General features: G+C 42.8%; 1 protein-coding gene across 3 annotated transcripts; it reads left to right on the forward strand.

Annotated features, from left to right (window-relative positions):
* The first annotated feature begins 3307 nt into the window (after positions 1 to 3307).
* On the forward strand, positions 3308 to 11419 carry tent5c (terminal nucleotidyltransferase 5C). Of its 3 annotated transcripts, XM_085764674.1 has the most exons (3): positions 3383 to 3416; positions 3668 to 3758; positions 5460 to 11419. In XM_085764674.1, the coding sequence occupies exon 3, from the start codon at positions 5482 to 5484 to the stop codon at positions 6631 to 6633; it is 1152 nt and encodes a 383-aa protein (XP_085620800.1). In that variant the 5' UTR covers positions 3383 to 3416; positions 3668 to 3758; positions 5460 to 5481; the 3' UTR covers positions 6634 to 11419. The 3 variants fall into 3 exon arrangements, with proteins under 3 accessions (XP_085620801.1, XP_085620800.1, XP_085620799.1); XM_085764675.1 differs by lacking the exon at positions 3668 to 3758 and having other exon boundaries at positions 3308 to 3416; XM_085764673.1 differs by lacking the exon at positions 3383 to 3416 and having other exon boundaries at positions 3618 to 3758.
* The last annotated feature ends 5301 nt before the right edge of the window (positions 11420 to 16720 follow it).

Raw genomic sequence — 16720 nt, forward strand, 5'->3', positions numbered from 1 at the left:
TATTATTATAATACTATAATGATATTCATATTATTATTTATATTATGCTCTCTGTTGTGCTGCAGGGCACCTTCACTCTTCACTCTTCAATTAGGTTTTAAAGCTCACTTGGATCCACTGACATTCTCATGCATTCTACTTTATTCATGAGGGAGAAACACCTTTTTTTTCATTATCTTTCACTTTTGGGACAAAATTAAGAATAATTCAACTTCATCTGAATAAAAATGTCATCTTATTTCTCTAAAAGCTCCAGACCTGTTACATAAAGGTGATTTGTGAGTTGTAGTTTGTAGACAAAGAGACAGAGAATTATAACGTGCTGCCCGGGATTCACCAGGCTGCGTTCTGTTTATTGAACACATTGTCTTGTTTATTATAAAGAAGGTGACACTGTGTTAAAAGCTGCCTCCACGGACAGCATGTGTTTGTTTTTTCTGGATGGTAAAACGGTCACTAATACAGTCACAGTCACTGCGGGGCTCCCTGACCTCAGCTGTGGAGCTGTCAGCCAGGGATGAAGAGGTCAAAGGTCAGTGGACATCGGGGCCGCTCTGAGGCCGCGTGTTGACAGCTACTATCAGTCTGACTACGACTCTGGACTGAGCAGTCGGAGAAACAACCACAACAACACAGATATGTGTAGAAACAAAGCAGATTAACATGTCTTAACATTGTATTGTCATGTCTTAACATTGTGTTTTATGAGTGTGAAACTTGGTTATGGTTGTTTTCTGAAAAGGCTGTTTTTGTGACAATGTTTTTATACATGTATTTGTTGATGTGCTTATTTGTTTTGTACTATAGTGTTAGAATTCTGTCTTAACAATTCATGTTCTCTGTTCCTGCTCAGGGACTACAGATGAAAATGAGCTGGTCTAACTCTGGTATGACTGAGAGCTGTGCACTGTCCCTGTTAAATAAATAAATACATAAATAAAAAATCCACATTACTCGCAATGTTAACACACTGTACACTACACATTCACCTATTTATATTAATTAATGAATACTCACTGCTTACCTCTACTCACACACACACCCGTACCCTGAAGTCAGGACGATTAGAGGCAATTTTATATTTTATATTCACTATCTTGTCCAAGTTCACCTCAGCACACAGACTGTAGGAGCCGGGGGTCGAACCGCCGATCTTCTGAGTAGCAGACAACCAACCTAGTCTCTCGTGTTTTGTCATCATGTGAGTGTTTACAGCCACAGTGTTTATTTGACCGTAGAAACTGAGGCCTCGATGGCCTGATATCAACATCTGGATCTGAGAAGTGTTTGTTTTACTTTGCACACTTTGTCACTGTGTTTTTTTTTATGTCTCTATTTCCTGCTTTTGTGAGTCTTCCTCAACCATATGTAGTCTTTATAGCTATGTTATGTTTCCCATGTTACCTGCTAGTATTAAATGGTAACATTTATGTGTAATGTTGCACCAGCTGACTCTCTCTGCACCTTCCTCCTTCATAAATATTAGATTCACTAAGTGTCAGGATTTGTTTCCTGCTCCGCTTCAGTTCGTCACAAAGACAGAGTCAAAGCGCTGAGTCACTTCTCTGTGTTTCACTGTGTCAGGTTGTAGTGAGAGTACGATGCTGCTGACACACAGATACACACAGGGAGGGAATCCCCTCGCTGGTCCACTGGTTGGTTTCCTACCAGCGTCGCTGCTGACTCACCGACACTGAGATGTACAACCCACTCCCTCAGGGTGCTGCCCCCTCACACACACACACAGCTGCGCAGCGAATGTGGCTCAGACTTCATGGGCTCATCTCCTCATTGTCTTCTCTCCAGCGAAACAGCTTTTTAAAAAACTCTTTCCTGAGAAACTGTCTGGACTCAGATCAGATCTGTTCTCTGTAAGTCCCAGAGCTTCTGCTCCTGGCTGGCTCCTCTCTTCACGATGTGTGTGTGTGTGTGTTTGTTTCCCAGAGTTATCTAAACATGTGTCACCATGTCTTCTAGAGAAACATAAAACAGATTTGGAGAGTTACATAGAAAAGATAGATGGAAATATATTTACACTGTATTATGTCAAAAACATAATCCAGTTTTGTCCTGTTTTATATCGGTGATGATGACAGATCCCACTGAGGACACACTTGCAAGATAGATTACTATAGTCCAGATGTACAGCTGAGAGATTTTTTTTTTTTTTTTTACATTATGTGTCCATGTAATTTTATATTTTCAATCAGCAGGAGTTCACTCGGCAGGAGGAGGAAACATGTGTGTCTTAAAATGTGTTTTTCTTTAACCCTGTCAAAAACAGCTTGTGGAAGTCGGTTATAGGAAGGTAGCCTATGACCTGCTTTGTTTCCCTTGTGACCTTTAAGCTCACCAGTGACTATTTATTGTATGATCAAATGTTATTTACCTTTTACAGAGCTACAAGCTCCTACTGTTCTAGTGGGGCAGTTTTATGTTGTAGTATTTCCCAAAGTCACATCACTCGTGGTTTCCATGCATCATTAGCATTAATTCACCTTTCAGCCACATAGCGAGGGGAGAACTGACATCCAGAGTGTTAGTTATGTGTTGCAATGAAATTAACTTCTTCCACAGAAATGGGAGGAGAGTCTCCCTGGTATGAATACATTTTTCAGCTGGTTCATATCTCCCGGGAGGATTTTTCACTGGCACAGCTACAGCATCTGTTCTGGTAAGTCCTCCATCGTAACCCATAAAGCCTAGATAGATAGATAGATAGATAGATAGATAGATAGATAGATAGATAGATAGATAGATAGATAGAGACACAGACAGACAGACCCTGAAACCCCACATCCACATACTAAGAGAGTAGCTCTGCTAGGTTTAAAATAATATGTTTATAAATGTAAGATTGTGTACAGTATTTTGATATTTTCTAATTGGATCAGCATTTCTAGCAATAAGCAAGACTTACACTGCTGTTTTTGCTCGGAAACTTGAAATAAAAATGATTCACTGCCTTCTGACATTTTGCATGTATTGTGATAACTAAAAATATGCTACACTGGCAAGTATTCACATTTGAGATGTTTCCAAAAGTAAAAATTATTTATATGGAATAGGCCTATGATTTTTTTTTTTTTAAATATGATTTATGGAAATTTGGCGGAAACAAAACCAAGAGTATATAATAATAGGACAGTTTAAATTTAGCAACAGAAAAGAAAAAGGAAAAAAAACAGTTGGGCTGTCGTGTCTCCGTGGACGTTGGATGTTTTATAACTGCTGCTTTTGAACAGCTCCAGTCCAGTCACAGAGAACGTTGGCTGCCAGGAGACGCTCCTCGTTACCAAGCAACGCAAAAAACCTCGTCGACCAATCAGACGCTCTGCTCGGCGCATTGGTACAGTCAAACTCAGCGATATTGCCTCTACCCTGAACCGTTGACGGTGCAAATTTGATTTTTTCAGGTAAAATATATCCGTATGTGTGTTTTTACAGCGAGTGTTTGAATCCGATAAGGTGTTCGTGTTGTGCTTTTTAAAAACATGAAAGCAGTTACTCTACGCAGAGAGAGAGAGGGACTGTATTATGTCACGGCTCCGCAGCGGTTGTCGGTGGGTCGTACTTCGGCTGTATAAAGCAGGCGTGTCCTCCTCCGCAGAGCGAATGGTTTAAACACTTGGGCTTTTTACTGGTGTCTGTGTGTCTTCTCTCTCAGGCAGTGGATTATGTGGAGGCGTCTGCACGAATGCCAAGTTAACGTCTTCATTTTCGGACTTTGAATGCTTTCAGAGCTCACCGTTGGAAACGTATGTTCTGCTTTTCATTCACAATTGTAACCATTTCTGTCCAGGGTAAAAACCGTGCTTTATTTTTGCTCCGTAGTTAGGAAAGTAACGTTTAACGTTATGTGGTTATTTAAGTTAGTTTTAGCTAAATTTGAAGTTGACCAAAGCCGAATGCGTGATTCAAACGCGTCATATCAGTTGGCATAACTTAAATAAACGATTGTTTTAACTTCCTTCGTAATATGTTTAACTTACCGACGCTACTTTGCTGACTTTTTTTACCGAAGGATTCAACGCCATATGGATTGATAACCGAGTTTAAATGTAACGTTATCTACGTAACGTACGTAAGAAACAGTTGTAGGAACGGTTAGCACGGAGTAACATCGTTTTAGGGGTAATAACAGCAAATATTCATGCCCATCACGGGTAAATTGATTGATTAATCAGCTGGGGCAAATGAGTACGAGAGTACAGGAGCTTGTGGTTTGGTGAAAATGTGTGTGTGTTTGTGTTGTCGTGTTAAACTCGGGTTTGTGGCTTATTTACGTAGGAAAACTGCCGGCGTTCGTGCACTATGTGTCTCAGCGGTTCTGGAATAAAAGCCAGGGGCTCGCGCGGTGTGCTGTTAACTGTTCTAGAAGCCTCACGCGCTCTGCCCGTTTCTGTGTTGGTGGCGCGAGCAGGTTGTCTCGTGCTCACACATTCTGCCCCGCTCGTGCTGAATAGAGACTCCTGATGCTATCGCTGTTTCAAGAGATATTTTTACGCTGGCAATACTATTTTTTCCCCCTGTAAATTTATTACACTTATTTGTGATTGGTATGATATCAGTTTTGTGATTATACTGCAACCGTTAAAGGGATAGTTTAACATTTTGGCAAATTCGCCTATTGTCATAATCCTTATAGTCATAGCAGTAGGGTTATTGCCTTTAATTATCAGTGCATGCTGTTTTGAGATCCATGGAGCAGAGACGTGAGCTGTTTAGTGAACACAATGGAGGTGAATGGTACAGGTCCTCTGTCCCTCATCAAACTCATCAATACACAATCCAACAACTCCAAAAGGCTCTGGTGGACAAATTGTGACCTGCACATTCACCACGCTATGAGATAATCATGTATAATTATGTAACATTAAGACACACGAAGCAAATACTCCGAACTACTTGCGCTTTTGAAATTACTCTACCCAGCAGCCATGTCTGTCGAGTTGTTGGATTGTATATTTGATTAGTTTGATGAGGAACTGTTCACCTCCATTGTGTTCATTGAGTAGCTCATGTCTCTGCCCCGTGGATCTCAAAACAGCATGCACCAATAATTAAAGGTAATGAATCTACCCCATGACTATAGGGATTATGGCAACAGGCGAATTTGCCAAAATGTTGAACTATCCCTTTAAACACCTACATGTCAATTTCTGTGATGTTATAATTCTTTTAACATCTTTGGGACTGTTTATCAATCAAGACAAAACATCAAACGTCTCCTTGAGCTCTGGGAATGTCTTAATGTTAGGAAGTTAAATCGACCAAACGACTAAATGATTAATGACAAATTGATAGTTGACACAGCCCAGATTCAATGTTGCAATTATGTTTAATCAGCTTCAGTATTTTGTATTCATGTGGGAGAAAATGTGTTTAAAACATGTTGATGTTGTGGGTTTTGTTCAACATGACTCAACAGTCGTCTCTTTTCTCTTCTACTGTTGTAGTTTATCTGAACCTTGTGAGAAGATGGAAAATAAGGAGGAATCAAAGAGCTGCTCCGTCAGTGTCCTGACCTGGGAGCAGGTGAGCCGGCTGAACGAAGTCCTGACAGAGGTCGTGCCTGTTCACGGACGGGGAAACTTCCCCACTCTGGAGGTGCGACTGAAAGACATTGTGGCGTGGGTTCGCTCCCGCCTGGAGACGAGCGGCATCAGAGTGAAGGACGTTCGCCTGAATGGCTCCACGGCCAGCCACGTGCTCGTCCAGGATATAGGCTGGAGCTATAAGGACCTGGACATCATCTTCAGGGTGGACCTCCCGCACGAGGCAGAGTTCAGGCTCATTAAGGACGTGGTGCTGGGAACCCTGCTGGACTTTCTGCCCGAGGGGGTCAACAAAGAGAAACTCACCCCTATGACTCTGAAGGAGGCGTACGTCCAGAAGCTGGTCAAGGTCAACACAGAGCTGGACCGCTGGAGCCTCATCTCCCTCTCCAACAACAACGGTCGCAACGTGGAGCTGAAGTTTGTGGACTCGATACGCCGGCAGTTTGAGTTCAGCGTGGACTCCTTTCAGATTGTGCTGGACTCGATGCTCTCCTACTACGAGCTGGCGCAGACGCCCATGTCGCAGGCGTTCCACCCCACCGTGTGCGGGGAGAGCATGTTCGGGGCCTTCGACGAGGCGCTGAGCCACCTGCGGGACAAGCTCATCGCCACCAAGCGGCCGGAGGAGATCCGGGGCGGCGGCCTGCTGAAGTACTGCAACCTGCTGGTGCGGGACTTCCGGCCCGCCAGCGAGGAGGAGTTCAAGGGCCTGGAGCGGTACATGTGTTCGCGCTTCTTCATCGACTTCCCGGACATCACCGAGCAGCAGCGCAAGGTGGAGGCCTACCTCCAGAGCCACTTCATCGGCGAGGAGAAGAGCAAGTACGACTACCTCATGATCCTGCGGCGAGTGGTCAACGAGAGCACGGTGTGCCTCATGGGCCACGAGCGGCGGCAGACCCTCCAGCTCATCTCGGTGATGGCCTTCCGGGTGCTGATGGAGCAGAACGCCATCCCGGACGCGTCCTGCGTCACCTGCTACTACCAGCCGGCGCCGTACGTCCGAGACCACAACTTCAGCAACTACTATGTGGCGAACCAGAACATTCCCACATGGCTGCCATGTAACTGAGGAAACAAAAAAACAAATCAAGTGGAAGGACGGATGTAGAAGAGGGCGCCGCTGCTGCTGCTGCTTTTGAGAAGAGACGAGGCATAAAAAAAACTCCCTTAAAAAAAAGTTTATTATAGAGGCAATAAATGCTATGTTCCTCTCAAGGCACAATTATGTTAAAATGGACAAGTGTTTGCTTTGTTTTTTGCGATCCTTTCTCATTCCTTATCTACAGAGGTGTCTAGGTCATTGAATAGAAAGTGATATTTTTAAGTGTTATTCAGATTTCTTTTCTTTCTTTTTTCTCATGTTTGGTTGTTTTTCCTGTTTATCAACTTTATTCTTAATGGAGTTGTGTTTTTGTGCCTTAACCTCCAGGTTTACCCCCCTCACTAGTTTAATTATGGGCTGTTTTTGAATGAAGGGAGTAAGAAAATATTATAGCCTTGAATTTGGTTTTCTCCTGTGATTTAAAAAAAAAAAATTATAAAATGTATGAAAAGGCAGAAAAAAAATCCAGAAAATATTGAAAATGTTGTTATTGGGGGAGGGGTAGTGTAAAGGATTTCAGCCCAATGGAAGAAAAAAAAAAGCACTGGTGTTAAAAATGTTTAGGTCACTAAGGAGGGAAGAGAGGTGGTGTATTGAAAACCTCTGGTCACATCACAAGTGAAGGGGAAGTGAGAGGAACCAATTTGTTTTAATTGATTGTGAAACAAACATTAGTGCTCTCCCTAATACGCCGGCAGTGCCTGTGATTTGTAAAGAGAAAATGTGTTTTTTCTTTTGTTTTGTTTTTTCTTTTTTATTTCCACTGTGAATCTCAGTAACGGACGAGCCCCGAGCCCCCACCCCTCTCCCCCCTTTCATTCAGTTCACCCAGCCCTGTACTTTCTGTACAGTCGAGACCGGCGGCGGCGGCGGCTTTGAGTGGAAATCTGCAGTGAGACAGTTTCTCTGCCTCAGATAGACGGACTCCTGTGTGTCTGAGGAGTTTTTTCTTTTCCCCCCCTGTTTTTTTTGTTTGTTTTTTTTAAGTCACTTCCAAAGCCACCACCAGCAACCTCCAGATGTCACAATCCTCTGGCTATTACTATTATTATTATTATTGTTGTGGGAGGTTGGCTGACAGGTCAGAGTGAACACGGGCGAGCTGACAGAAATGTGGAGCGAGAGCTGGCTGGGAATCCTGGAGCGACACGACTGACTCGCTGGCTGTCCCTTCCCTTAAAAGGAGCAGCACATGGCGGTGGGTCGTCCCCTCACTCACTCACACACACAGAGAGACATCCACAGCCATCGCAGGCTCTGAAACGGGATCCTCCTCTGACGCAGCTCGAGACTCTGACTCCCTTAACTACATGGCCGACTATAATTATCCTCCCTTTTTTTTATTTTTCTCCCAGGGGAGGTACCTTCAGAGCAGGGAACAGCAGCAGCAGCAGCAGTCGTAGCCGTCGTCCTGCAGCCCTTACATGTGTTGGGAGCGTGAATCACTTCCTGTTCTCTCCTTTCTCGTGGCCCGCCGGGACCGTGTTAGTGTTCAAACCCCCTTTTGTGGTCATGCCGAGGACAGACAGACCCCTCAGAGTCCGCTGCCTGGTATGTAAAGAGAAACGCCAGCATGTCTGCTCCAGATACCTCTCCCCTTTTGGACTAGGATATTGATTTATCATGGACTCTTCAACCGCAAGGCCCCCCTCGCACCAGCTGTGACGGAGTTGCCCCACTTCCCTCCCCCCTCGCCCCCTCCCTCCACCCTGACACCAACTCCCAACCCCATGAATTTTCTATTTCAAGCCAAGCCTATTATTATTACCTGTGAATTTTGGACGTTTTACAGTGGGCCGTTCCAAGCAGATGGGCAAACTTAAACCTGTCATCTCCTCCTCCTCCCTGTTTCTGACAACATCATATCAGGGGTTTGAGGGGAGAAAGTTGTTCTTAAACTTCTTATATAAGTGGCAGCTGCTGTGTATCTGTGTGTGTGTGTGTGTGTCACCCCTCACTTCCTCAGAAGCCTTCCCTTCTTCCTGCTCACTTGCGTCGCCGCCGCTGCTGCTGCTCCCGCTCGTGTTTCTCCCAGATAACCAGGAGCGTCTCTTATCTGGCCGCCTCACGGCTCACGGCTGCTCGGAGAACACAGCGAGAGGAGAGGAAGGTCAGCCCGGCGTCCTCTCTGACAGGTCATGCCTGGGGGGTAGCGGGGGGGGGGGGGGGGGGGGGGGGGGGGGTTGTGGGGGCAGAGGGGGGGTCGGTCGTTCGTTCGGGGCACGATGTGCTGGCTCAGCTGCTGAGCTTTGAAATGGGAACTGCCCATAGTCTTTTTTAACAACATGTGAGGCGCCACACACTGTTTCTCACTCCGGACCAAAGTCTGCTTTACAACCAGCAACCGAAGCACTCAAGTGCCTTTTCACTTTTTCAGAGTGATGTCGCTTTTTAAAAGGGTTTTTTTTTTAAAATGGAAATCATCAGGGCCCCCTTTAAAACCTGTGAAACTTAATTATGATACAAACCTCATCATTGTATTTTTGAAAACTGGTTCATTTTTGGTTTGAATTTGAAATTTTGAGTATTAATTTTTTATTTTTCAGAGTTTTTTTCCCCCTTGTTTCAGTCGCAAACCACACTTCTCTGTGAAACCCTTGTCTAGTCATTCCTGTTGGTCTTCTCAGCCATTTTTTGTTTTATTCCTGTCCTTTTTGTCTTTTCCTACAACTATAGGCCTTGCTGTCACTGGCAGCCACGTTGACTACAGTCTCACATCAATGCCTTTTGAAATCCAACTTTTGACTCATTCTGATTGTTGAAACAGATGTTGTATATTTACGCCCTTAATTTAATGGACCGCCAAGCACTGCAAAACCTGGCTAAATTTTGTGTTTTGCTGACAGCCCTGTCCCCATCCCAAAACCAAAGCAATACCTGAAGTGCACTGACGAGCCGCACCATGGCACAGTAGCTGGAGGTCGCTCCGCAGAGACCCCCCCCCCCCCCACTCGTACTAACAGAAGCACTTTAAAAAGGCCTTGTTATACTCCTACAAACCCAGCCACCTGAGAGGAATGTAAATAAGCTAATGTTGTCAATTGCGGAGGGAGTTGAGCTGGTTCTCAGGGACATACTGTGTTTTTGCGGGCTTCGTTTTGTCCCTTTTGTGTTGTGTTTTTTTTTTTTTTCTCTTTTTTTGGGAGGGTGAATTGGTTTAATCTCCCCCTGACATTGAGACATCACCTCCCAACACTCACCTTCATCCTGTGTGTGTGTGTGTGTGTGTGTGTGTCTCTTGTTCTCTCTGTTAATTGTAACTCTGACTCTCCTCTTCTTACCCAGACTTAAGGTTCTTGTTATTAGGGTAGACGATACCTGAAGGTGGAGGCAGCCAGCAGACTTCAGCTTGCTCAGGCCTGACAGTGGCGGTGCTGGTTTATTTTTTTTGTTATGTGTTTTGTTTTTTTATCTGTGCGTCCAGAAGCTCTGAGAGCGACTAATCACTCGGTGGACAGTCCCCTCCCAGGTTGGTGCTAACAGATGGATTTATCGCCGCACACTTGAGCCTAAAATGATCTTCGCATAGTTTAAAAGCCGGGGGGTGGGACAGGAAGGGAAAAAAAAAATATTGGCAGCCCAGAATCTCTCAATCATTCCTCAGTTTAATTCGTTTTCTCTGAGTGAAGATCTATTGATTGTTATCAGAGCTCGGAGCTACATTCAGAACCAGCAGCGGCAGGTTGAAGTCTGCTGAGCCTGATCGTGACAGTTTCTGTCTTGGGGCTTTTTCACAATCGAAGGTCAAAAAAAGAAACGCAACAAATGGTGAACGTTGCCCAGAATGTAAATCCTCTGAGTCGTGAGTGTGTGTGTGTGTGTCTGTGTATGTGTTACGTGTTTACGGTTATTGTGGCTTTTTTTTTTTCCTTTTCTTTTTTTTTTTCTCCCTGTCGACTGACACTGTGTTCCTGTTAAAGAAAGCTTTACCCTCCCTCTCTGGATGAGAGGGGGATGCAGCAGGGCTCCAACTAAATCTCTTCTGTCGTCAGGGTTAGATGTTTTGTATTTGGATGTAAAAACTTTTTTGTGAAGGACAATGTGGAAGAAGAAAGAGGATGGAGTGTAATTTGCTTTTCTTTTTTAAAATTTTCTGAACCCCCCCTACTTATTTTTCTGCTGTAAACTTGTCTTTGCTATTAATCCTGTTGCTTCTCGCCCACCCCGCCCCTTTTGGTCGCCCCCACTTGTTTGGGGTGTTGTGTCAATTAGCACAGTGTGTTTTAGTTTCTCTTTGACACCTGTAGATGTAATGTTTTCTGGAGGAGGGGGTGCAGAGGAAGCTGTGGAGTAGATACTTAGTGGTCGCGCTTGTCTGAAGTACAAGTCTTACACCATAGGACTGTGACGGAGAGCTCTCCTGCAGTTTCCTTATGAAGAGTTGTGAAATCCTTTTGTTGTTGTTGTTGTTTCTTTTTTTGCAGCAGATTTGTGTTTACGTTAATGCGTGGAGGTGTGTGTGCTCGTTTGCATGTGTGTATGAAGGGATGCCTGTGGATATACAAGTTCAAAAAAGTGGGGAAAAATAATGAAATTTGTGGCACTATATATATTTTTTTGAAATAGTTAATGCAAAAGAGCTTTTTTGTCAGCTTTGTGATTGTGACAGTGACTTTTGATGGTTACAACCATTATACTATTTCATTTTTCAGCACTTTTACCTCACTTGAGTTTTTCCTTTGAATGGAAATGTACTTGTACATCAGGAAAATGTGTTTGAAGAGGAAATAATGAATAAAGAGTATTAAATGCACTACGTCTGTCTCTGGTGACTTGAATCACATGTGTTGACCTCCAAAAGATTCAGGTGCTTTATCTATTTAAAAAAAAAATTGTTATTCCTGGAAAGTAATGCAGTGTTTTACATTAAACTCAAACTCACCCGCATGCATTAAACTGCCAGACATGTCAGACGACAAGTTTATTTTTGACCTTGGGAATAGTTATTTGTGGGAAAAAAAAGATTAATTTCTTGTTTAACATATGTTTTTATTCACTAAATGCTGCATTTGAGGCCACATTAGAAGTCTGGACTGAAAGAGTTCAATGGGTAAACAAAACTTAACTTAACTTTCCTATTATAATATAGAAAAACAGGGCTTCACTACAGTCTTAAGCAGCTGTGTAGTGATATGAAAATTAAGTTAATTACAAAACTGACTCAAAGAAACAGGAATTTCCTCAACAACGTGGCTCCATAGTTTACAGACGCTCACCAGGAACTTGAAAACTTGAACCTTCTTTTGAGTGACGCTGCTGTGTGCCGGCCTCTAGGGGCCCACGAGGTCAAAGGGCCCCTGAGCCAGAGCTGCCGTGACACATTACTCCCATTTAAGTCGTTGTCAGAGAATCACATGACTCCGCCGTCTCGCTGTGAAACATCTTCATGATTTAAAATGTCAACATTAAGAGCTGATCCTGACACTCTGATGAGGAAGTATGAGTTAAAGTGTCCTGTGCATGTGTCGCCCACATGCACAGGACACATGGATGACACGTGTGAGGACTCTGTGCTTAATGCTACTTCATCCTGTCGTCTATATGATAATAAAGTTGCAAAAAAAAGGCTGTTGAGAGCATAATTACCAGTAAGTTTGGATCTTCTTGGTTCCTGACACCAAATGTTTATCTAATATTTACATTGGTCTAGCTACACATCATCAAGCGTGCAGATAAGGTACAACAGTTGTTTCCAACCTTCTCCAAATCACAGCAACTCACTTATAAATCTCAAACAACAAAACAATAGAGGCCAAATTATGATAATGATTGAACATTAAAGGAAACTCAATTTTTCTTAACTGTTTAAGGAGACGGATCATTTATTGATAGCCAACCAGTATATTGATCAGGCTTAACAACATAAAAGTTCTTCTCACTGGCTGATCGCAGTGATAGGCCTCGATACATGACATGATTAAGGCAGTAGAAGTAGTTTTTCATTGTTTTTTGAAAGATCATTTTGTTTTAAAACGTCTAAAAACATGACTTATGTTCTTCATGTTTCCACTTTTTCTGTTTTGTAAATCAACCTACTTGTGCTACAGGTTGAGAACCACTTGTTTATATACACATATATAATACAATCTCAGTAGAGAATTGGGTAAAGTGACACTATAAATAAACAATCATGCTGCTCACCTATCAGCAGATGCCACAATAAAGGTTGTTATCAACCTGAATGCGTCGCTGTACTCAGACAGGATGTTTAATGTTTGCGTGCACTTTTCAGAAAGTGTTGTTAACATATTTCTTTCACCACTGCAGAGCAGTTCCCGACTCCCTCGCGTCGGTCTTGTGGGCATCCCGATGGTGACTTAAAACCAGAGATGTTTTCCATCTCCATCACTGGGGAAGCGGTTAGTGGGGAGAGATCAGCATTCAGAACTTTAAATCCTGTTCTTGCTGATCTGGGCACAGTGGAAAACGCTCTCCCCCTGCCAGAGTTTTATTGGGTAATAACAGCCTGGACATTGTTTCTGTGAACACGGTGCTTTTAGGAGGGAGAACTTCAAAGTGTATGGATCGATCAGACTTTGCCGTGCATCCACATCACACATCACCACAGGAGTCACACTGCAAATGGGCTGTCGTTGTTTTGTAACACGAGCGTGTGGTGTGATTGAAGATGGGGTTTCTCTATTGTACACATACTTAGTGTGTGGTTGTAATCTGCTCATCCATCCTCTGATGCAGGCCGTCGAAGCTATGTCATTTTCCGTTTAGACAGGAAGCCCCCCTCCAGCTTTGAGTCACCAGATGTCATTCATAAAACGCACCGACTTATCTACAGGCAATGACTCACTGTGTGGACCTAGGTGACGCAGCAATCTGCCCTCACCAATCTCTTTTTCCATTCCCCTCTGTCCATGTGCTGATGCCGCTTTATAGACTGAATTAACCTTTAACTTTTTAACCACCCCGGACTCTCTTCTTCATCACCATCCTCTTCTTCTTCCTCCTCTCATCTGTGGTTTGTGGTTTTATGTGAATAAAGCTGCAAAAATCTCCCCATAGAGTTCCCTCTTTAGTGTGAAATGCAGTAAATATGTGATTTATTGTAGAAAACTTGGGTTGGGATTTTGAAAGCACCCGTGCTTCTGAGCCTCCTCAACAACACTGCAGCTGGACCAGTCACACGAAAAACACAGTTTTCCCATCCAGCAGCCACTAATATCACTTGCAAAGCAGCACCTGGCCCCCTCAGAGCTCCTGCTCCAGTAAAGCTGCAGCGTTTCAGCCAGACACACTGTTTTTCATGAAACTGGCCTGAAGAACCACCACCACATGCAACTCTTTTTTATATATCACAATGAGCCTCACCATGTTCACATCCGCAAAGCCTGAAAGTCATTTTGATCAGCTGTCATTGTTCTTTGAAGGTCCAGAAATAGCTATGCAATAAACTCACACGAACAAATAATGTAATGGTTGTGAATCATGCAGATGGATTTGCATTTTTCAAGGATATACTGGCTCAATTAGCATCTTTTTCCTCATGTTTGACCCTTCTACTCATACAAAGAGTTGTTTCTTAAACATAAATTATTACAATTTATTTCCAAATTGCTTTACTCTGAGGGTTATGCATGAATCATAGACCAAATTTAAGTATTTGTAAGTTTTCTCTGTCACTAAATGTGGTTTCTTGCCTAACCAGTTGTGTTTTGAAGACAGGAGGTTATAATAATCGGCCCCCTGGCTGAGAAGTGCCACGTCTTCATGGCAGATTAGAGGCTACACAGACTGAGTCACTATCGGGAAGTGATGAGAAAGACCAGGGATAGCCTATTACTAACTGCATGCTAACTTAAAGGGATAGTTCAACATTTTGGCAAATTGGCCCATTGCCATAATCGCTATAGTCATAGCAGTAGGTTCGTTACCTTTAATTGTAGGTGTAAGCTATTTTTAGTACAGCGGAGCGCAGCAGCTGGCTGCTCAGAGCTACACTATGGAGGCTAACGGAATTTCTTGGTTTCCCTCATTAAACTCATCAAATACAAAATCCCAAAACTCCACAGCGCTTTTGTAGACAAGTTGTGACCTGCACAACCACCACGCTATGAGATAATGACGGAACGATACGAAACGGAGCCGTTTTCGAGGTAAATTCATACAAAACCGTTGATGCACGTTGCGTTCAGGGACAGTTTTTCAGCAAGCAGTCTCCGTATTTACCCTGTATTTACCTCGAAAACGGCTCCGTTTCGTATCGTTACGTCATTATCTCATAGCGTGGTGGTTGTGCAGGTCACAACTTGTCTACAAAAGCGCTGTGGAGTTTTGGGATGTTGAATTTGATGAGTTTAATGAGGGAAACCAAGAAATTCCGTTAGCCTCCATAGCGTAGCTCTGAGCAGCCAGCTGCTGCGCTCCGCCGTACTGAAAATTTACTTACACCTACAATTAAAGGTAATGAACCTACTGCTATGACTATAGCGATTATGGCAATGGGCCAATTTGCCAAAATGTTGAACTATCCCTTTAAGTAGAAAACTAGAAGTTGGAGAAATTGAGGCAAAACGGGAGAAGGTTGCTGTTCAGTGTTCACCTCTGGAGACAGTGCTGAAGTTTGATGTTGACTGGCATGTAAAGAGTTAGCTGTGTAGTTTTGACTTTAAAATATGTTTCTTTAAATTAAAATAATATTCAATATTTTGTTGTAAACATAGTTTGGTGTATAAGTGTGTAAAAAATAAAGTCTGACAGAATTGAATTTCCCTCTAGCCTGTTAGTAAACAGCCGTAATGCTAATGTTAGTGGTGCACCAAAACTAGCTCCTTAAAAATCCCCCCCACCCACCCCCTACAAATCATATAATATGTTCATTTTACTCTAATTAAAAATACCTTTATATACTGTATTGGAAACATACAGTAGTATGATGCACAGGTGTGTAAAGATAGAATCTGAGACTGCTAGTAAACAGCCGTTAATGCTAATTAGCTATGTAGCAATAGCAAAACTTACAAATAGTTTCTTTAAACTCAGAATGATCCCCACAATAGCCTATTTCTTGAAATGAAAACGATAAAAATGTGGTGTTGGAGCCACTATATGGTGCATGAATTTGTATTGAAGTTATTTCAAGCTGTTGCTAACGTAGCAATATCAAAACTTATAGCTTTATATTAGAGATTTTACAACTGATATAAATACACACTTATACCAACATCTTTCTCTATTATTCTTTTCAAATTCAATTTTCCATTTCAAAAGAAACATGACGAATTCAGATGAAAATATCATTCAATGCTCCATTAATGTTTTGGTTTCCCAGCTATTTCATTTGAAGCCATTGGCGCAAAATGTTTCCGCTTCTTGCTTAGCAGCTCGTTATTTTGTTGACTTTCTCATACGTCTTTGAAACACATTCACGTCAATATTTCCAAAGTACAAAGTGACCTTTGGCCCTGACCCTCTATTTGGCAGGCCAACCACAACCACAGCAGGTGAAATCTCAGCTTGAGGTCCCAGGCCTTATTCCCTGCAGCACTCGGTGTTTGGTGCACGATCAATATCTGGAGTCAGCAGATATGTAGTGGTGAAATGTTTCCATTCGAACCCAATGATAAAAAATAATGAAAACCTTTGTAAGATTCAAATACAAAACACATGACTCCAAATCGAAGCTGTTCGCCATAAATAACCATAAATATTCCTCTGGTTCACAAAGTTATGTTCATGGAGTCAGGCACAGTCTTACTGAGAAACTTGAAGACTTGGCCTACCTAGAAACAGAGAGACTGAAAGATGGCTTGGCTCGATAGTTTTCCTCTTGTCCCTTCTGTTTTCCTTATTTTCCCTCCCTTTTTCTTAGTTCTGCCTCTTCTTTGTGTATTTTTTTTTCATTCCCTTGCCCCTTTTTAAACTGCTTTTACATATCAGCCCGTTTCTGCCACCACACCAGTATACTGGAAAAGACTGGGATTGTTGGAAACTCCACAGGCAGCAGTTTTTATTGGAAATACATTTTATGAAAGATACAAAGAAGAAGAAATGTCCCATGTGCCTTGTGATACTTTTAAAGACTCTGGATCATTTAACGAAA

This window comes from Trachurus japonicus, chromosome 21 (assembly GCF_045865225.1).
Source record: "Trachurus japonicus isolate A0001 chromosome 21, Traja_1.0".
Taxonomy (NCBI): Eukaryota; Metazoa; Chordata; class Actinopteri; order Carangiformes; family Carangidae; genus Trachurus; species Trachurus japonicus.

Coding starts and splice junctions, on each gene's coding strand:
- tent5c (XM_085764675.1), top strand. CDS start 5,482: ATGGAAAATAAGGAGGAATCAAAGAGCTGCTCCGTCAGTGTCCTGACC.